Source organism: Schistocerca serialis, chromosome 6 (assembly GCF_023864345.2).
Source record: "Schistocerca serialis cubense isolate TAMUIC-IGC-003099 chromosome 6, iqSchSeri2.2, whole genome shotgun sequence".
Taxonomy (NCBI): Eukaryota; Metazoa; Arthropoda; class Insecta; order Orthoptera; family Acrididae; genus Schistocerca; species Schistocerca serialis.
This window is the reverse complement of record NC_064643.1, coordinates 375201137-375224386: the sequence shown is the minus strand read 5'-3', so window position 1 is coordinate 375224386 and position 23250 is coordinate 375201137. Positions and strand designations below refer to the sequence as shown.

The window sequence follows — 23250 nt, the reverse complement described above, 5'->3', positions numbered from 1 at the left end:
GATAAACAGTTTAGACAAGGAGGTAATAGAAGCTTTTGAGATGTGGTGCTACAGAATAATGCTGTGGATTAGATGGGTAGGTCATGTAACTAATGAGGAGGTACTGAATAGAATGGGGGAGAAGAGGAATTTGTGGCACAACTTGACAAGAAGAAGGGATCAGTTGGTAGGACATGTTTTTTAGGCATCAGGGGATCTCCAATTTAATACCGGAGGGGAGCTTGGAGGGTAAAAATCGTAGAGGGAGACCAAGAGATGAATAAGCTAAGCAGAATTAGAAGGATGTATGTGGGAGTAGTTATTCGGAGATGAAGAGGCTTGCGCAGGATAGGGTGGCATGGAGAGTTACATCAAACCAGTCTCTGGACTGAAGACAACAACAACAAAGATGATTGATATGAACTGGAAATGCTCTCAAGACACAAAATGTCCTAAACAATGTAGATATAAATGTGATAGAGGTATATTAAAATCTCACACCAAACGGATATTTTTCTTTGAAACATTGATTCACAATCACCATTATTAGCTACACAGAACAAAATGAACATCTTTGGTACCTCGCAGTACTTCTCTGTGACCTGGAATCATCAAGGACTATTTTGAGAATGTTTCTGAAATATTTTGTCAAATGTAATATACTGTTCGGTATAACAATATTTTGAAAAGGATGGTTGCTACATACCATAGACCAGAGGTGCTGAGCTACAGATAGGTACAACAAAAAGACTGCCAGAAAGTGAGCTTTTATCCAACAAGGCCTTTGTCAGAAGTAGACAACATACACATGCATTCATGCAAATGCATCTCACACAGACATGGCCATAATCTGCAGCTGCTGAGGTTAGACTATGAGGAGCAGTGCATGATGGGAGAAGCAAGTGGATGGTGGAGGTAAGGAGGAGGCTTGGATTGGGAGGGGGAGGATTAGCAGGGCAGGGGAAGTAGAGTATGCAGTGTGATCAGTAAGGCGACAAGAGAAAGTATGGGCACTGAGTGTAGTAATACATTAGAAAATAGTAACAAAGGAAACAGCACCGGGTTGTGGGAAGGAAGAAAAGCTGTCAGGCAAAATCAAATAGTGGGAACTCCAATATGAAATGCAACAGTAATATGGAAAGAATAGTTGCTACCCAGCATATAGCAGAGATGCTGAGTCACAGACAGGCACAACAAAAAGATTGTCAGAAAGTGAGCTTTTGACCAACAAGGCCTTCGTTGGAAATAGACACCACACACACACACACACACACACACACACACACACACACACACACAAATGCAGTTCACACAGACATGACCACAATCTCTGGCTGCTGAGGGCAGACTGCAAGCAGCAGTGCATGATGGGAGAAGCATCCAGATGGTGTACGAGGTGCTATCCAAAATTTTTGGGACTGGTGCTGCCATCTGTTGAAAACCTTACTATTGGACTAATGATCACCATCACCCTCGAAGTGGTTCTCATCCGCATGTACACACCGGTCCCAGCATTTCTGCCACTGGTAAAACGTTTTCTGGAAGTCCTGTTCTTTGAGGGTGTTTATCACCGCCAGTGATGCTTTTTGAATCCTCTCTAGAATGTTGAACTAATGGCCATTCAACTTGAGTTTCAGTTTTGGGAATAGCGTGAAGTCCCGAGGTGCCAAATCTGGCGAGTATGATGGGTGGGGTACAACCGCCATGTTGTTTTTTGCCAAAAAGGTCCTGGTGAGCAAGGACGTGTGACAGGGCGCATTGTTGTGGTGCAACAGCCAGTTCCCTTGACACCAAAGTTCGGGCCATCGTCGCCGCACGTTTTGACCGACCCATCGTAAAACGTCACAGTAGTATGCGGGATTCATTGTTTGGTTGCGTGGGACGAATTCTTTGTGCACAATTCTCTTGGTATCAAAGAAAACGATGATCATGCTCCTCACCTGACTCACTTTTTTGGGTCTTGGAGAGCCCAGGCTCGTCCATGTTGCTTTGTCTCTGGGTCATAACTGTAAATCCAGCTCTTGTCGCCGGTGATAACTCGTGACAAGAAGGTTGTATCATCAGATGCGGTCTGACGAAGATCCATGCACAGTTCAGCTCGCAGCGCCTTCTGATCGGCAGTCAAGATCCTTGGCACAAATTTTGTGGTGACATGATGCGTGCCTACTTCATCAGTCAACATTCGTTGACATGTCCCATAACCAGTACCCACTTCATCTGTAAGGTCTCAAATGGTTCGACGTTGATCCGTGCGAACCAATTGTTGGAGTTTGGCGACAATGTCTGGCGTTGTGTGGCTAACAGGGCTTCCAGTGTGAGCAATATCTTCAACATCTGTACAGCCGGCCCTAAACTAAGCATGCCACTCAAACACACGCTTATGGCTCATACTCTGTCCCCCAAACACTTGTTGAACCATTGCAAGGGTCTCCGTAGCACTTTTCCAGAGATTCGCACCGAATTTGATACATATACGCTGTTCTGTTCATGGATTCATCTTAAAATCAACACACCAGACACAGAGTATTACGGAAATCACTGTGGGCACGCAACACGTCTTCCCAGCTGAATGCCACTCTGCACATTGACTCACCAGATATGCAGCTCTTGTCACCTAGCGGTGCAAAGATCTACTACCCCTACTTTCCAGATGGCAGCACCAGTCCCGAAAATTTTGGATTCCACCTCGTATGTAAGGAGGAGGTTGTGGTGGGGAGGGGCAGGGATAGTAGGGTTTACTGTTGAGTGTGTTTTTTTACACATGTCTATTATTGTGCTTGTTATATAATCAACCTGCAATATTACTCTCTCTTTTCCATTGCATATGCTTCTGAAGTTACACCAGATGGCACCTACTAACATGTTAGCATCTAGTGACAATATTACAAAAGGGATAGTTTCTACTCGTTGTATAGCGGAGATGCCGAGTTGCAGATAGGCACAACAGCATCTCCGCTATATGTTGAGTAACAACTATCCTTTTCGTAATATTGTTACATTCCATCCTGGATTTTCATTGTTTGATTAGTATTCAACAAGATAAGTGAAATTATGTAATTTTAATATTCTGACAATTTTCTTGTATAATTAAAGTGACATGTCAGTGGCTGGTAATTAATAAATATTTAAGTTGTTGCGCTGAAGTCACTTGAAAGCACTACCTTACCATAGAAAATTTCATTTACCTTCAAAAGGCAGTATTTTTGGAATCAGTAAGATGTAGTAAGCCAAAAACAGTGTGAAAATATTAATCTTGACAGTACATGAATCACTCAACTGCAATTTATGACTCCCTAATTGTTACCCATTAATACACCTTACTTAAGCAAAAGGGCAATGCAATTTTAAATATCAAGAACTGAAATAGAAGAAAAAATGTTGTTTGAGATATTTGGCTTTGGGCTTGAGGGAGTCTTTGACCACACTTAGGGGCTAAATACACCATTCATTATGTCCATTAGTATGATTTTTTTGCATGAGCTCTGTCACTGTATTCAGTTCCAGAGTGATGTAGTTGTAGCATGATACAAGGCAACTAACTGCTACCAGCAGTTACAGTTGCCAGCTTATGGTAATTGCAGCTATGGTCCAGATCTGCCATCGGTTTGGAAGGTCAAGTTTTTTGTGGTTTTTGTAATAATACTCCTAAATGATGCTCCAGTTACTTCACAGTCTCTGTGGTTTTGAAATGTCGTTTGAGCGTGACATTAATCTCCATAATAAGCTCATTGTGTTTCAGGATGACGTCTCATCTTCTACCTACACTATGCTCTCAGTCTGACCTAGGCCGTTTTCAAAAATGAAACAAATACTTCCAAGACTTATTAATAACCTGAAACTATTATAGAAATTTCTCTTTTCAAGGTGCTGTAAGGATGTCTAGTTCAAAGAAGCGGTCATTTGAAACTGACAGCAGCTCGGATGATGATGGCTGGGTTGGGCCACTTCCTTCTGAAGCTGCAGAACCATCAAAACCAAAGAAGGTCAAAGGTATCATTTGCTTTTAGCCTCCATATAGATTTACATCAATTTCTAACTTGAGAGTAGATGTATCAGAAATTTTAAGGGGGAAAAAAATCCAGTTCATCAAACATGTAGCCTGATCTTTCTAGATTATGTACTGTCAACCAGATTGAAATTAGTCCTACTAGATAATTTTGTTCCACTCTGGATGATTTTAAATAGAATTATTTTCTGACAAAATTGGCAAGGACATTTTGATTTTTTTGATTTCTTATGTGTTTTAGAACAATTGTTGATCATTTTGCAAAAAGAGTTTGAATTTCGTGATGATTAAACCAGTCACAGGTGCTGTATAATTCTTATTCTTAGCGCCAAGTGTAATGCTTACATATGTTAGTATGAAATATAAAGGGTGCCTTGAGATGTCACGTTTCTCCACACTGGAAAGTGTACTGTCAATGCATAAAAAGTCCTCGATTTACTTGCCCCATCAGATTCATGTAAAATTCCAAGGTTTTGGTGACTGCCTCCATCACCAACATCGTCAGGGGCTAAGACTGATTGTTGTGAACTGACATAATGGATGGTGCTGCAAGCAACTCTGGATAGAGAACACAAACAAAATGTATGGACATAGAGGGGGCCACCTTAGTATGCAACAGTTACTTGTTGTCAACATGATGTAATCCAGACAATCAGATCCCATCCTCTGGGTATAAAAGTGCAAGCCACGCCAGTTCATGACAGTCAATCTTAGCCACTAATGACGGTGATGGACGTGCTCATGAAAAGCTTGGAATTTTATCCAAATTTGACATGGTAAGTTAACCATAGACCTTTTATGCAAGGAGTCCATCACAAAAGACTCCATAGTCAGAGTAGTGTTAATGATTTGGGAACTGAGAATGTGCTCCTAGCGCATCCTTTTCTTCTTTTTCAGCATTCAGTTACTATCTACATGTATCTTATCTAAGTTTTTCTGGGAGCTACATTGCTAATATTTCTTCAATGGTTCAGTGTGGCTCTTTGGCATTTAGGTGTAGCATCATATAGGACTAACTTTATTTATAATGTGGAAGGACTTCTGTTGAGGAATTGCCTTTGTGGTGGTCCTGTAACACACTGAGTTAGTTTGCAATAATCAGATTTCTCTAATTGAAGAAGGGTCTATTTTAGACTATCAATTGTTCTATTCAACTTTTTTTGTGGTGGATGGCTCAAGAATGAGTCTTCCACCAAGCCTAGAAAAGTTATAAAAATTGGTAGGTAATCAACTCCCCCCCCCCCAAAAAAAAAACACTTTCATTTCCCAAGTAAATTCAAATGATGGTTGTGGCAGTGCAAAGCATATCTCTGTTGCTGATCTTGTCTGTGATTTGTGGCTATGCCTGTAGGGGAGTCCCCATTCACTAGCACTTTAAAGACTGATTGCTATTAACAGGTCACCATTGTGGTATTTGAAATTGCATTCCCAGGATGTGTGGTGGGCTTCAAAGTCCCACTACAACCAGTGGATAGCAAACGAATTAGAGACATTATATGTGCACTTGATAGAGGCATTTTAAGTGGGCTGTAGGTAGCCAATATGTTCAGGCCACATTTGTATACCCAGACTGTGGCCTGGTAGATACTGGTACAGCTAGTATATGTGAGTTATGGCAATTTAGTTCAAGAATATCGTAAGGAACCTCTTTTACATAACTGTTGTTCCAGTTGCTCCTAAGTTGGGATTTCTTTTTGTTTTGTCAACATGTTCAGCTGTGAGTTAAGTGTGTCTTTTGTAACTCTTTCTTATTTTGACATGAGACTGGTAACTAATTATAATCATTTTTCTTTCAGTTCTGAAATATGAGCAGCTGTATTTAGATAATTTACCTTGTTCTGAATCCTATGAGAGAAGCTACATGCATCGTGATGTTGTTACACATGTTGTTGTTACTAAGTATGTATATACTATTTTGGATATTTATAGTATTATGTTGTAAGTTTACTTTAACATAATGTTCCTATACTTGATATGTTATGCTTTATCGTTCAAGAAGACATACTGCATTAAATGAACATAACCAGCTAATTGTAGCACATTATGGATATGTCCTGCTTTCATCTGAAAATAATTTATTTTTCTTATGTCAGCTTTTGTGTGGTGAAACTAGGCCATTAATATAATTTTGATGGTTACTAACAATGGACATGATATAATTTTAAATTATATAAAATTTTTTCACAACCAAAAGTTGTGTTTCTTTGACTAGATTGTATGGTGGCCGAAATAGTGATGAGGACAATAATATATATAATTTTCAATTTGTTTATCTGTAGTGTTTCATGTTGTTTGCAAATGTGCCTTTGTTTGACTGCTTCTTGCTATAAATTTGCTCAATTTTCAGGACAGATTTCATCGTTACTGCGAGCTGTGATGGTCACATAAAGTTCTGGAAAAAGATTGAGGAACTGATAGAATTTGTTAAACATTTTCGTAGTCATCTAGGTCCTGTGCAGGATCTGGCGACCAATTGCAGTGGTTCCCTTCTATGTTCAATTTCAACAGATAAATCATTGAAGGTGTTTGATGTTGTCAATTTTGGTAACTATATTTAATATTTGACCATTTTAGCTTTAATTTCATGCACTTACTCAAGAAAAGTTCCAAGTGAATTGATTTATCTTTACACATATCTGTAATAACCAATATTCATTTCTATATTAACCATGTCAAGAAATAGGTTTCAGCATCTATTCCACTTTTTGTGTGATGTTTCATTATGCATTGCCATGGGCTTCCTTTTTTGTTGTATTGGTTACTGAACTCGTGCTAAAACTATAATTTGTAATGTAATGATAGCCTTTGATAGCTCCTTGGATTCTGATTATTTGCAGTAGAATGAAACTCAGTTCCAAATTGCTTAGTTTAGGACGATAATTTAGGAACCAGCAACTCAGTCAAATAAGTGAGATAAAAATGTGGTGATGTATTTAAATTAATAGCTTGTGGATCCCAACATTATCAACACCATTAATGGCTGACAACTGTACAGAATCAACAGAAATATTAACGTGTGAAAATTGTGACAGTGCAGCCATTATAACTCTTTATTTTGGTGAATATTAAACTCAGTTATTGTCAGATGGTGTTCTCTGTCATAAACTGAAAAAAAAGTTGGTCAGCACTAGATGAACAAATTCTTCATAGTATGACTTCATTCACTGTGTTTGCTTCTGTGATTAATCATCAATTTGGACCAGAGGAGGTGTAATCCCATAGATATAAGAGTAACAATATACAGTGGAGATGATGAGTCACAGATAGGCACAACAAAAAGACTGTCAGAAAGTGAGCTTTTGGCCAACAAGGCTTTCATCAAAAATAGAAGAAACACACACACACATGCGCAAATGCAACTCACACACACAACCACAGTCTCTGGCTGCTGAGGCCAGACTTCAAGCAACAATGCATGATGGGACAGGCAACCAGGTTAAGGGGGAGGCTGGGCTGGGAAAGGGGAGGGATAGCAGGTTAGGGGTGGAGACATTAAAGTGCTGCTTGTGGGAGTGTGCAGGGACGACGCGGAGAGAGGGTAGGGCAGTTAGGTGCAGTTGGGAGGTTTTATCGAGGGCAGGCAGGCGAGGGAGGGGGGGGGGGGGGGGTTAGCGGAAAAGGAGAGAAGTAAAAAGATTGAGGGTGCACTGGTGAAATAGAGTGCTGAGAAGAGCTGGAATGGGGACAGGGAAGGGGCTGGATGGGTAAGGACAATGACTAACGAAGGTTGAGGCCAGGAGGGTTACGGGAATGTAGGATATCATGCAGGGAGTATTCCCACCTGTGCAGTTCAGATAAGCTGGTGTTCATGGGAAGGATCCAGATGGCAAAGACTGTGAAGCAGTCATTGAAATGAAGAACATTGTGTTGGGCGCCATGCTCAGTAACGGGGTGGCCCAGCTGTTTCGTGACCACAGTTTGTCAGTGGCCATTCATGCAGTCAGATAGCTTGTTGGTTGTCACACCTATGTAAAGTGCAGCACGGTGGCAGCAGCTTAGCTTGTAGATCACATGACCGGTTTCACAGGTAGCCCTGCCTTTGATGGGGTAGGTGATGCTTGTGACTGGACTGGGGTAGGTGGTGATGGGAGGATGTATGGGATACGTCTTGCATCTTGCCATAAGGCAATGGGTTGGGAGCAGGGGTTGTGCAAGGATAGATGAGGATACCGTGTAGGTTCAGTGGGCAGCAGAATACCACAGTGGGAGGGGAGGGAAGGATAGTGACATTCTTTATTTCAAGGCACGGCGAGAGATGGTCAAAACCCAGGTGCAGAATGTGATTCAGTTGTACCAGTCCTACTTGCTACTGAGTCATGGGAATGCTCCTCTGTGGCCGAACAGTGGGACTTTGGAAGGTGGTGGGTGACTGGAGAGATAAGACACGGAAGATCTGTTTTCATACAAGGTGAGGGGGTAATTACAGTCTGTGAAGGCCACAGTGAGACCCTCTGTATGTATTATAAGAGTAGATATTTGATGATAATTGCCTGGATCTGCCAGGGTAAGAGTTTACAGGGAATTAATGTCAATGTCACCTTTTGACCACTGGCACTATTGGGATGTGACACAATTGTTTTAAAATTTGTCACTTGTTATTATTATGGCTGGAACAGCTCAGAGGTTTTTGAGTAGTTTGTTTACATTGAGTGTTTGAAGAAACTGCTGTTAACCCTTCGAGTGTTGCAACGGCGCGTGCGGCTGGCCATGTCAAGCTGCCCTTGGGGCCGCCTAGTCCATGTACCTATGTACCTGCACTGGCAGCCACTTCTGCGGACTGTTTTGTGTGCCTGAGCTCTCTGCTCCGGCGTCCTCGCCCTGGCCTGAGTATTTCTGGAACCACAGCGGTCGTGACAGTCTCACAGTTAGTTTGATCGCCGATGTTACAAATAAACGCAGGATATCTGGATACTTATTCCATAGCTTTTAATCTGGAGATGAATTGCTCTATAGACCTAATGTACACTGAAACTGCTTATGATGCTAACATGTAACTCCTCATCAAAGGCTTTCTTTCATTTGCAATTAGTTCTTAAGAATCATCATAAGGTCTCAGTATGCATCTGTGTTTTATTTGGTATACTGATACTTAATTATCAGATTTTTGTATGCAACTTATGATGTAAATGCTGTAGAATCCGTAATGACCCAACGTTTGATGTTCTTCTGTACTAGCTAATTCGCCCGCAAACAACCGTCTGGATGCTGAGACACACTTTTGAAGCTAATCGCTATATTTTGAGAGCATTAACCCAATAAATTATCCCCAAGGAAACATTAAAATCAAAAATTCAACATTTCTGAATGCTTTTTGTATGGGACACAGTTGTTATTGTTCAGTAGAAATAAACAACTTTTGTTTAAGAATTAGATAAGAAATACTCAAGTTTCTAAACTACCTAACCTAACTAAATGTCACCTTTAATTCCTAATGACCTTTTGTGCTTCAGAAACAGGCGAGTGTGTGCAACTGACCAATGTGTGCCGAGACGCCCTTTCCTAGTGTAGGCCTAGAATTTTTCACAAATCCAGTGTCCTGGAAAAGATAGGACAGCAATCAGTTATTGAATATTAGCAGAAAATTGTAGCACGGATTGCGGTGAAAGATATTTATTTAAGCGGCGACTAGTTTCGAGCAAAGCCCATTTTCAAACAACCATGTCAAAAAGGAATGTGACAAACACATTATAGCTGTTAATAAAACTATAGAATATCGATAGCGATCCATCTGCTATGGTTTGATTAACGGCTATAATGTGGTTGTCACAATCTTTGTTTTACATGGTGGTTTGAAAACGGGCTTCACCCGAAACTAGTCGCCGCTTAAGTAAATATCTTTTACTGCAACCCAGGCTACAATTTTGTAGTGATAATAATGCTAGAATTTTTTGTTTAATTAAAGATATTTCCACTAAGTTTAAGGTTTAACTTCTACCAAGAAGTTATGGAAGAATACATAAATTTGTACTAAGTTTTTATTTTTGCACCTTATGTATGACCTTATTATGTATGAACTTTTGAAGCATCCAGCCTGTGTTTGTCAGCACAGACTGGATGTTTCACATGTTCATACATAAGGTGTTTGTCAGCAAAATAATTCATCTGGAGAGGCTCTTCAGGCTCAGATAATTCAGTGATTTTTTTGACTGTCAATGGCAAAGTTAAAAATATTTTTTTTAATTTTTGTATTTATTTTTTAAATTTTTAAGTAATTTTTTTCAGAAGTAAGGACTTTATTTCATCTTCCAGCTGTAGCAACTTGGCTAAAAGTTCTTTGTGTGGTATGTTTCAAAACGTGTCAATGCACAAAGGTACATTGCATGTTTTGCATTCATATTTCGTTTCTCAACGCACATTCTGTTTCGAGCAGACTGCACATCTACGCCATAGTCCGTGTTTCTTGGGCTAGTCACTTAGAATGACATGTGGAAAGTGCCTCCCAGTAAAGCGAAGAGGATTCTCATCATCAGGGCGTCATCCTTTCCTATCTCTTCTCCGTTCTGTAGCAAATTTTTCCACAAGTTCTCGTGCCAGACATAAATGAAAATCTGCTAATGATATTTTGCTCCCTGTCACTGATCTGTGAAGAGTGAGAGCAAAAAAAAAAAAAAAAAAAAAAAAAAAAAACAAAAAAAAAAAAAAAAAAAAAACCCTCACAGATGCAACAGAGCTTAACAGCATATCGGAGTGGTCTACTGCTCCCATATTTGTATTGCAATCAACAACACATTGTGGTTTCATTACTTTTTCGACAGTCATCGTGTTTGATTTTTACATGTCACGCATTTCTGTAGTGTTGCAGGTAGTCAGCATGAACACTTCTCTCTTGTCGCAACACTTGATGGCAAGCAGTGCGTCAGTTGACATAAACTCAACTTCTCCTTGTTTCAATTTCTTTTGTAATTTTGGAAAGTTGCGCCTGTTCCTATGTACAGTACCACATGCTACTGTTCTCTGGTTGTGAAGCCAGAGGAACAAGGCTGGACTTGTAAACCAATTGTCGACATACATGGTATGTCCACATTCAAGGGATAGCTCCATTAGTGTTGCCACAATATCACCAGATTTCCCCAAATTATGGGCTTCAATTTCTGTTGTTGTGCATGTGTATACAATGAAATCCAAGATGTATCTAGTTTTACAGTCGCACAACATGAATGTTTTGATTCCAAATCTACTTCGTTTCGAAGGAATGTATTGTTTAAAAGATAAGCGACCTTTGAACAATAATAGGCTATCATTGACACAGAGTCTTCTGTATGGATTAAATGCACTGCGGAAAGCCACACGAACTGTATCAGTTATTTTCCTAATTTTAAACAAACTGTCATCTCCACGATTGATCGAGTTGTCACTAAAATGCAGCATTCTCGAAAGTAACATAAAATGGTCACAGGGCATAACTTCGCCAAAAATTGGAGTAATCAGAAGTACATCTCTGGACCAATATTCCTTTATTCTCAACTTTGTAACACTAGCCATGAGAAGTCAAATATCAATGAAGCTATACATTTCCTCAAAACTTGTACCTTTCCAGGTGGAGAGTCAAGAACGAACTGATTCTGATGTATTTGCCTTGGTGAAAGTGAAAAATTGGTTCGTTTCAAGTGCTATAAATTTCAACAGATCTTCTGATAGAAATAGCATGAAAAAGGATAGAACGCTTGAATCAGGTGCTAGTTGGCAATTATGTCCTGAAGATGAGTCATCAAATGCAGGAAGTGCTGGACTGAAATCACATTTTTGCCGATCAAATGTCTCATTCTCACTAAGGCGTAGCATTTTACAGATCGATGCGTCTTCACTTTCAGAAGCAGAAGAAGCACTGTCCTGGCAAGCTCTACTAGATGAAGTATGTGGAGGTGTATTACTACGAGATTCTTCTGATGAATCTTCATCATCACTACATTCTTTGAAGATGCCACACTCACTGTCACTGTCACTCCTTGTCAGTATCTCAAGTATCTCTTTGTCAGTGCAACGACTCCGCTGTGCCATGAAACGGCAGGTGGCTAAACGACACCACAAAAGCAGAATGCAGAAGATCACATGAATCAGCTAGAACAAATGTCGAACAGAAACTGCGAAATCTGTAGCGGAGTGTTTCCCAGATAACAGGGACAGCAGCACAGAACAATAAATAGGTTACATCCATCCCAGGGAGTGCACGGCACAAAAGAATTTGCGACGGGCCGGAATGCAGCACTGAGCGGCTATTGACGTCCGCAGGCCCACAGGCAGTGGAACTGGCTGCGGTAAAAGCCTTCATTAGGACTCAGGTACTGGCTAGGCTGCGCAGCAAATGCCATTTGCAGGGCCCACGGGAAAGCCCACTTTATTGGCAAACAATGTCTGCAGGCCCCGCGGCAAGTACTCCAAGGGTTAAAAATATCAAATGTTATGTGGAGGTTTATGTTGGATGTTCTTTTGTAAAAGATTAACTTGACGACAAGCTTCAAATTGTTTCATTAAATATTTGGTTATCATCATCTTCAGAAAAATTACTACTCACCATGTAGCAGAGATGTTGAGTCATAAATAGGCACAACAAAAAGACTGCCAAACAAAGCTTCCAGCAAAATAGGCCTTCGTCAGAATAGACTTCTGTCATGTGTCAATATTATGAGAAGGAAATGTGTGTCGTGTGTGTTGTGGTTTGTGTGTGTTTGTGTTTGTGTGTGTGTGTGTGTGTGTTGTGTGTGTGTGTGTGTGTGTTCTGATAAAGACTGAAAACTTTGTTTCACAGTCTTTTTGTTGTGCCTAGCTGTGTCTCGGCATCTTCACTGCATATCCTTTTCGTAATATTGTTATTATTCGATCCTGGATTTTCCATTGTTTGATTTTATCTTCAGAAAAGACTATGTCAGAATTCCATTGTTGGCTTTCCATCAGCATTGGTTTTTTTTTAAGTTCAACCAGCAGTTACCAAAAAGTCTCTTAAATGGACTATGTAGGGGAGATCTTAGAGCAAGTGATCAACTGCCAACTGGTGTAGATACTGGTTATCAGGAATGTCCTAGCCACTCCCACTACGGCTTCACGGAGCATCAGTCTACCACCGGCAACCTAACCTTGCTCAAGGTGGTTTACAACAGCCTTTCCTACAAAAACAGTGATTAATAGGCATTTTTTTGCTGCCTAATTTTCTTTTTGAGTGAGTGGTATCATTCTGAGTTTTAAACATACTGAGAGATATGTGGGCCCTGAAAGGTGATCCTTACTTTTCTTACACTTGATGCAAAATGTAACTTAATACAGCCTCTTCAGCATATAAATTCTTTTGACCAGCATGTTTTTGTTTGTTCTCTTCCACTGTTAGTAAGGCACGAACACAGAAAAAAGCTGCACCTTTGCTTATCATGTGCAATACAGCTGCTTTTCCCCTTGTATAAGCTCACGACTACCCCTGCACAGGAAAGACTTATGTTATAAAGTGTATCAAAATGTATTGATAATTTAAAATTTCGAGGAGGTATAGTGGATGACCATTAGGTGAAATGCCATCACTGGGGTAAAAACACTTAAAACAGATAAAAACCCATTCCTGACTCTTGGAACTGTTAGTTCCTTTCTCAGGGAAGAAAGTGAAATAGACTGGGAAAATCTGACATGGAAGGGCAGCCGACTAAAACTAGTAGGACGAGAAGTACCCTCCAGTTTTGAGGACAAGGTGAGACAACCCTCAAATGCTAAGTCACCTATCTTGTAGAGAAGCCTAATGATGACATATTTTAGTCTGTCTACAAATGCACCTATACTCTACAAATCACTGTCAAGTGCATGGGTGAAGGTGCTTCTCAACAAACCCCATGTTAGGGTTTCTTAACGTTCCTGTCACATATGAGGTGTGTGACAAATACACTCCTGCAAATTGAAATAAGAACACCGTGAATTCATTGTCCCAGGAAGGGGAAACTTTATTGACACATTCCTGGGGTCAGATACATCACATGATCACACTGACAGAACCACAGGCACATAGACACAGGCAACAGAGCATGCACAATGTCGGCACTAGTACAGTGTATATCCACCTTTCGCAGCAATGCAGGCTGCTATTCTCCCATGGAGACGATCGTAGAGGTGCTGGATGTAGTCCTGTGGAACGGCTTGCCATGCCATTTCCACCTGGCACCTCAGTTGGACCAGTGTTCGTGCTGGACGTGCAAACCGCGTGAGACGACGCTTCATCCAGTCCCAAACATGCTCAATGGGGGACAGATCCGGAGATCTTGCTGGCCAGGGTAGTTGACTTACACCTTCTAGAGCACGTTGGGTGGCACGGGATACATGCGGACGTGCATTGTCCTGTTGGAACAGCAAGTTCCCTTGCCGGTCTAGGAATGGTAGAACGATGGGTTCGATGACGGTTTGGATGTACCGTGCACTATTCAGTGTCCCCTCGACGATCACCAGTGGTGTACGGCCAGTGTAGGAGATCGCTCCCCACACCATGATGCCGGGTGTTGGCCCTGTGTGCCTCGGTCGTATGCAGTCCTGATTGTGGCGCTCACCTGCACGGCGCCAAACACGCATACGACCATCATTGGCACCAAGGCAGAAGCGACTCTCATCGCTGAAGACGACACGTCTCCATTCGTCCCTCCATTCACGCCTGTCGCGACACCACTGGAGGCGGGCTGCACGATGTTGGGGCGTGAGCGGAAGACGGCCTAACGGTGTGCGGGACCGTAGCCCAGCTTAATGGAGACGGTTGCGAATGGTCCTCGCCAATACCCCAGGAGCAACAGTGTCCCTAATTTGCTGGGAAGTGGCGGTGCGGTCCCCTACGGCACTGCGTAGGATCCTACGGTCTTGGCGTGCATCCGTGCGTCGCTGCGGTCCGGTCCCAGGTCGACGGGCACATGCACCTTCCGCCGACCACTGGCGACAACATCGATGTACTGTGGAGACCTCATGCCTCACGTATTGAGCAATTCGGCGGTACGTCCACCCGGCCTCCCGCATGCCCACTATACACCCTCGCTCAAAGTCCGTCAACTGCACATACGGTTCACGTCCACGCTGTCGCGGCATGCTACCAGTGTTAAAGACTGCGATGGAGCTCCGTATGCCACGGCAAACTGGCTGACACTGATGGCGGCGGTGCACAAATGCTGCGCAGCTAGCGCCATTCGACGGCCAATACCGTGGTTCCTGGTGTGTCTGCTGTGCCGTGCGTGTGATCATTGCTTGTACAGCCCTCTCGCAGTGTCCGGAGCAAGTATGGTGGGTCTGACACACCGGTGTCAATGTGTTCTTTTTTCCATTTCCAGGAGTGTAGTTGCTTTAAATACCTCTGTGTGCACTTAGTGTAATCTTGTTTTCGCAGCCCATATAGAAGTGATATGTAGGTAGCTGAAGTATATTGCAGATTCTTCATATAATATTGGTTCTTGAAACTTTGTAAGAATGCTTTCAAGTTTTAATTGGTGTTGTAGTATATATCCCTGTTTATTGGGCCACCACACTTGCAGATATGCTTCACAGGCCAGGTACAGCCTCTGCATTAGCTCGGGCCTTTTTGTCTATAGAAGAGTCGCTGAGCTGTTTGCTGCCCAGCCTCCTGCAGCTGCCACAGTATCTGGAGGTGCAAGCCATATCAATTTGTGGCTTGCAGGTTGCCATAATCAACACTGCAGTCACAGGCACCTATTTTCACATGCTCGGGGCTCGTGTCCATGTGACACCACACTGGTATTCCTCAACTGGTGTACACTTAGGTTCTGATGGCATTTCGACCCCGGGCTTCAGACTTATCACCAGTTGCCTCGAGCCTATGCTTTTTACCACAATGCCTACCACTGCTGTTACCCATCACACAGTGTTTCTCATTCCTTTGACAGGAACGCAGCCACTGGACACATGTCAGCCACTCTGAGTGGGCTTGCTTCACTGGATCTGCTCCTTGACTGCCCACAAGTTCGTGGCCTTGTGGGACAGTGTCACCATGCCTCCTTAACACCTCCCTGCTTACTGCCACTACTGACAGTCAAAGATTTTGTCATAGTTGGCACTCACTACACATCATCTCCTGTTGTTCCAATGCGTGCTTATCAGTCACTACCTTGGTACGCCATTTGGTTAACATTACTTCTGGTGTCTGTCTTCAAGTGTCTGCCATTCCATCATGTTAAGTTAAAACAATTGTGTGAACATTCATGATATCCTTCTTTATTCATGTTCAGTATCTCCTGTTAGTCCTATTTGGTATGGATCCCACACACTTGGGCAAAATTCTAATATAAGATGCTCAAATTCAGTTTGACTTCTGAACTTGTTGCAGACCAGTTTTCTCAACTACTTGAGTTATCTCACATAACTGGTCTCGAATTGTGAGACGCGCCAAGAAGGTAGCTAAGAAGACATTGATTTCTGAAGGATTACAAGAGGAAGAGATGATCGTCTCTGACAGCTCCCTCACCAGTTCTGGGACTGAAGAAGAAGAAATCAGTGGTTTGAGAATAGCTTCAAATTGAACAAGAACAGGTGACCTTTATGAATGAAAGGAAGTGCAGCTGAACAAATAATGTTGGAGCTGGAATGAGGAATGAATGACCTCCCAAAGAAGAATTAGAGTGAGGCTGGAATAAAGAATGAGAGCAAATTGGGAAACAGATACAGCAGAAATGGAACAAGGACAAGACTGACCAAATGAAACTGCGGTAGGAATGAGACTGACCTGACGGAAATGGTGAATGGCCGTTCTTTCGAAGTCTTTCCAGAAGCTTTCCGATCACTTTAGGGAACTGTTCCTTTGGGCCCATTCCTTTCTGAATGACTGACTTCTGCTGTCTGAGATTGATGAGAATATCCTCCATACAATATTAATTTTACGTACATAATATCATGTATCCTTTGCCAGATTTGCATTATGCAACTCTTAGTTTGAAAATATGTGTCTTGGCAGTAATTTCAATATGGAGAACACATTATGCTGAAGGTGTCTTCCTCCCTCATTTACTTAGCATATGTAGATCCCCGACATTGATTTCATAAGACTGATTTTGATTTTTCTCGCCTCTCTTGTCTTTTGTGAGACAAACATGCAGCCAAATGTCTGATGATTGAAATATTGTATATCTTCATGAGGAAAAGTTTGTCTGAAATTAAACTGTAACTAAAATCAAATACACTGGTGGAAAAGAATTTTAACACCAAGAAAGAGTTGTACGACATAAATGAAAGCTGGTAGGCATGTTTGTACATCTGAAAGATGATTATTAAAATTTTGCACCAGTTGCATAAGAGTGCGCAAGTAGTACCACGAGGATTCAAATCATGTATGCTTTAAATACAGTCTGTAACAATTGTGAGCATTAGTTACCTTCTGAGATTGGACATGGTGAATTGATGTTTGTCAAGAATGCTTTTAAGCTGACAAAGATATCATTAACAACAACCCACAGAGTTTGAACGAGATCAGGACCATGAGAAGCTGGATGTTCTTCCCTCCATGATATTGGAGAAAGTACTTGCTGGAAAGTAACCACTGTGCATAACTGAAGGCAGCAGGGTTCATGAGAATGTACAGTCACAAGAAGACCGGGCTTCGGGTGGCCATGTGGCACTCAGTGTATCATACCACATCTGCAGCAGCAATGTGTGCAGCAGTTGGCACCACAGTGACCCAAAAAACTGTTACAAATCAGTTATTTCAAGGACAGCTCTGAGCCAGATGCCCTTTAGCATGCATTCCACTGACCCTAAACTACCACCATTTGTGACTTCAGTGGTGTCAAGCTAGGGCAGGGTGGAGGTCTGTCGTGTTTTCTGATGAAATCTGGTTCTCCCTTGATGCCAGTGATGGCCGTGTACTGGTTAGATGGAGGCCAATTGAGGGCCTCTGCAACCAGCCTGTCTGCATGCTGGACACACTGGATCTGCACTTGGGGTTACAGTCTGGGTGTGATTTTGTATCACAACAGGACCACTCTTGTGGTTATTCCGTGTACTGTGACTGAAAATTTGTACATCAGTCAGGTGGTTCGATCTGTTGTGGTGCCACTCACAAACAGCATTCCAGGGAGTGTTTTCCAACAGAGTAACGGCTGCCTGCATACTGCTGTTGTAACCCAACGTGATCTACTACAGAGTGTCAACATGTTGCCTTGGCCTGCTTGATCACTAGATCTGTCTACAGTGGAGCTCATATGGGACATTATCAGACAACAACTCCAGTCTCATCCACAAACAGCATTAATTGTCCCTGTGTTGACCGACCAAGTGCAACAGGCATGGAACTCCATCCCCCAAACTGACATCCAGCATCTGTACAAGCATGCACGTATATATGCTTGCATTCAACATTCTGATGGTTACACCAGTTATTAATGTACCAGTATTTCACATTTGCAGTGGCCTATTTTGTGCTTACATTAACCAGTGATCTTGCAATGCTAATCTCTTACATCTGTATTTATTTTTGGCCGTAATGGCTACATTTGTGAACTGTGACTCTGTGGGATAATTATTTATTTGTAAAAATAAATAAATAAAAAAGTGACTGGTAGCAGAAATTACAAATAAATAATTATCCCACACAGTCACGGTTCACAAATGTAGCTATTATGGGCGAAAATAATTATGATTCAACCATCCAAGTTGTAAAAGTATTTCATACATGTAGAAAAATGAAAAAGTGACTGGTAGCAGAAATTACAAATAAATAAAGATCTTACATATGTTATCTAGACAAATGTATTCCCAACATTTCATTACTTTATGTTAATTATTTTTTGGTGTTGTGATTTTTTTCCCATCAGTGTAGACAGAAAAATGTCAATTTATCATGTGACAGCAGCAGCCTTTTAGGCCAGAAAGGTGACATAAATGTTAAAATTTGGAACAAGAGCAGTCTTTTAACTTAGTGGAACGTGTTGTAAGAAACAAAACTATTTAGGTGCCTGTGTCTTTGCCTGCCCCTCTACCTATTTATAGTCTCATTCCCCACAATCTAATGTAAAAATCATTGTAAATTTTTGACATGTCTCCTGTACACAAACGAAATGAATTGCAAATGTATGTCATGAGATGAATAAAACACAATTCACAATTATCATTTGCTAGCTGAAGGAACCACAGTTTTAACAGATTAAGCATCTGTCTTTTTATTATTTGAACCATTGATTTCTGTCAATTTCTGAATAATTCTGTTGTGTCTACATATAATTTTGTTTTTATTTCCAAGAGGAATTTCATCACTGTTTTGGTAATGCCCCTCAATAGACTTGTAAAGCAGCAAGACTAGTCATTTTGACAAAGTATTATTGAGAGCATAATTAAACCACCATTATATTCCCACTCATTAAGTGTGACTGTAAAAGGAGTTAAATTAGTGCTCTTTTTTTTAATTAGATTTGGAGTCAGCCTATAGTAGATTCTAGTTCTGCATTAGATTACTCTTATTAGGCATAGACATCATTTGTGTGAAAAAACTGCATCAAAGTTCAGTAATGTGCCATCTTTTTAAGGATAAATTAGATTATAAGCTGAATATTACAAAGGGGTCACTATCATGCAGTTTTTAGATTTCTGTCCACATTAAGACTTCTCTGTTTAGATTTTTCACTCTCTGTATACTGTACTCTCATAAGGCTTATTTCTGTCTTTAAAACACAATATGTAGTATAACTGGTCATTCTTGTTGTTTTAGATATGATAAACATGATGCGTCTTGACTACACTCCACTGTGCTGTGAATGGATCCATTGCCCAGGTGATGCAATTTCAGCTCTTGCTGTGTGAGTGAAATCGTTTTTGTTCTTTTTTCTCATTTAGGACATGATGGTGTCTAGAAATGTTGAACTTTTATTGTTTCCTATTAGGTTAGTGGTAACTTAGCCTAAAACAGGCAGTTTAGTATTTAGAGAGTAACTGCATGACTTGTCGTGTAGTCATCAGGAGCTCATGCAATGCCTCTAGGTGCAACAAGTCAGAGAACACCAGAAAAAAACTCACACACACACACACACACACACACACACACACACACACACACACACACACACGAACAAACAAACAAACAAACAAACAAATAAATTGTATTGTATTCCATAAGTCACGAAGCCTTCAGGGACTTAGAATGAGTCAAGTTGTACATTAACAGAAGCAACCACTGCAAGCTATTTCATTAAAGTACACTAACAACACATGATAACTAATGCTAATCACCTCACATTTCTCCTTGTTTTATGCTACTCAGCTACTGTTTTTATCTAAGACATCAAACAAAACATTCATGTAACATCACACAGAATTCTGTTAGTTAACTATATACTTACATAGCCAAAATCTGTTTGGTACAAATGTTAAGAATTAATCAAAATTTACATTTGTGAATCCATAGCAGGAAACATTTCTCCAACAAGCTTGTCGCCAGTTTGCAGTGGGCTACTTATTAACAGCAAGCTGTGTAATACACAGGTATTCTCTGCCTTAAGAGGCAGTTATTTTGCATTTTAAATGTTTTTATAGATGACATATCAGGATACTCCGATTTTTAATGAGATTACCATTTGCTATATATGCCTACATATTATATGTTGAATTGACCTTCTTGGTTAATTTACCTGTGTGTAGGCTTCATGTCAATCTGTTGTCCAGTTGGCCCCAAGGTATTTTATTACACAGGGTGTTTCATTTAGTGTATGGCCACTAATGTCTACTGTTGCTAGCAGGCCATTTATCCTTGTTGCTTGTTTAAAATTGCATTGTATGAGTCTTTGTGAGGTCAAGACTTAAACTGTTAGCTGTGTACCAGTTGCAGGCCTGTTCAGCTGCCTCTTAGCTGTGTTTGGTAATACTGAGTGTTGACTCTTGGCTAGTATGCTTGTGTCACAGCAAACATTATAGCTTTTGAACCATCATTTGAAGTCATTGCAAGATCATTTTATTGCTCAAAGTTGATTTATTAATTTTCAGAGTAAGTTATGTGGGTGGCTGGTCACATTTTCACAGCACTTGCCATGCTGAGATAGTGACACACTGCAGTGAGTGACAGGGGCAGTCAAATTTAAATAACCAGTTCTGTTACTAATAAAAATATTCAATTTTTTGTTGCTCTTTTTTGTTGTGTGTTGAAGGCTCATTAAACATTTGCTTTCTGTGGGTTATCTTTCTATAATCATCTAGAGGATGATCGAGTTGCTGTTTCAATAATAATGAGAGATCTGGTGGACTATTATACATAAATTTTCAGTCATTTCACTTCACAACACAAATCAGTAAAACACACATAACACATTCTCTGTCCTTACACTGCAAACTTGTGCAGCAACTGCACAAAAGAACAAAGATTTACCTCTAAAAACATGTAGTAACAAATTACTACCACATATTGACCTGTTTATGCAAAACAATCTTTGGAACATAAATTTTATAAATAACATACAATTAACTGTGTATCTTCTTTGAAAAGTCCATAATCATCATTATAATTACATTAAGTGTTTATAGACATTGACATTTAAACATTTTCACATAGCTATGTAGCAGTGGGTATTTGGTTTTTATGTCTTTGGTGTGGTATCAAAATTAACATGGAGATGACACAGGTACTAATCCATTATATTTCACAAAGAAAGTTATATTAAGAACTGAATAAATGCTCAAAAATTCTAAACATTGAAAAATAACACTGTAAAAAAATAAACTAAGTACTTTTCACAAAAGAACAAAATAAAATACAAATCATGATTTATTTTCAACCAATAGAGAAGTAACACATCACAAGCAAAAATAAGAATTTACCACATTAAAAAAAGAAAAAAATGTCAAGAAGAACTGTAACTACAAAGTTCTTTACATATGGTAGAAATCATTTTGTTTCTGCAATATTCCAGTAAGAATCCTTTTCATTAGCTATCTTTACTTTTTTGTTTGTGTGGTTTCAATAGGCAACATTTCTTATCCCAAGAAGCCTATTAGATTTAGGATAAATCAATAGCCATTGGGATGTGGGTTCTCAGTGATCTCAAATGGACCAATATAGATATCAAAAAACTTTTTTAAATCAGATATTAACATTTTAGATTTCTCATGTGATTTGGCAAGAACATAATCTCTGATGTTGAACTTAGCAATTTTGACCCTATTATCATGTCTTTTATTTTTTATGTCTTCCTGCTTTTTCATGGTTTCTCTCACATCTGCTTCACATTCTTGAGCAAACATGACAGTACATAGTGGATAATCTACTAATTCAGGGATAAGATTTGCTGGTTTACTGTGAAACATAATGTTGAAAGGTGAAAATCCTGTGTAGCTGTGTTGCAAACTATTCATTACATCTTCAAAATCACTGATGTATTCACACCAAGTAGAGTGTATGTGCAATGTAAATGATTAATTTCGTGCATATATCTCTCTCTGCTGGATTGGATGAAGGATTATAAACTGAAATTAAAATGTGTCTAATTCCATATATTTCTGTGAATGGCTTCCAACACTTCGATACAAACCGTGATCGATTGCCTGACAGGATACTGTAGGTTTTCCAGTGTTTCTAAAGTAGTTTTTTCTGTTTTTGCAATAATCTCTGTACTTGCAGCTTTTCTGACAAGATGTAATTTATATACTTGGAGAAAACATCAGCCATAACAAAAATACAACAATAACCATTTTTACTTTTTGGTAAACTTCCATAAAAATCCATAGCAAGTAAGTGCATAGGTTTCTCAGGTGTTTTATTTTGCATCTCACCTTGACAAGTTCTGTTACTTACCTTGACTCTCTGGCACCTGTCACAAGTAGATAGTTCTTTCCTAACCTTTTTAGCCATATTATAGAAATAAACATTTTCTTGTAGCTTTTGTATACATTTGAATACCACAGTGTCATGTAACTCTCATGTATATACTTAACCAACTTTCCAGCTTCTTCCTCTGGCCAACAAAACTTCCACTCATCAGAAGCCACATGAGTTCTCCTGGAAAGTGTTCCTTTGTTACAATACCTGTCCAATTTTTCATAACCTCTTTTGCCTAAACAACTATTCACAAACCTCCAGTTTGAATCGTGGTTTTGGTTCCTTCTAATTTTGTTACACATTGCCCTAATAATATCCTCATCATGTATACCCTTCATATATCTGCTTTAAAACTCTTTTTCCTCATTTTGATCAACATTTTCATTACTGCCACCCAATGGCATCCTTGACAAGGCATCTGCAACAAAATTGTCTGCACCTTTAATATATACAGGGTGAAGCAAAGTTTGCACATTCGGGCTTCGCAGCGCAACTCCCCACATGCCAGTGATAAAAA

At 40.2% G+C, this 23250-nt stretch overlaps 1 protein-coding gene across 3 annotated transcripts in view; it reads left to right on the top strand.

Moving 5' to 3' along the window:
- Positions 1 to 23250, top strand: part of LOC126484125 (peptidylprolyl isomerase domain and WD repeat-containing protein 1) — a 123584-nt gene that overhangs the window by 16089 nt on the left and 84245 nt on the right. For all 3 annotated transcript variants that reach the window (XM_050107509.1, XM_050107510.1, XM_050107511.1), the window contains exons 2-5: positions 3844 to 3969; positions 5782 to 5884; positions 6333 to 6529; positions 19641 to 19728. In XM_050107509.1, the coding sequence (XP_049963466.1) occupies positions 3855 to 3969; positions 5782 to 5884; positions 6333 to 6529; positions 19641 to 19728 (503 nt within the window). In that variant the 5' untranslated portion in view covers positions 3844 to 3854. The remainder of the gene's footprint in view (positions 1 to 3843; positions 3970 to 5781; positions 5885 to 6332; positions 6530 to 19640; positions 19729 to 23250) is intronic.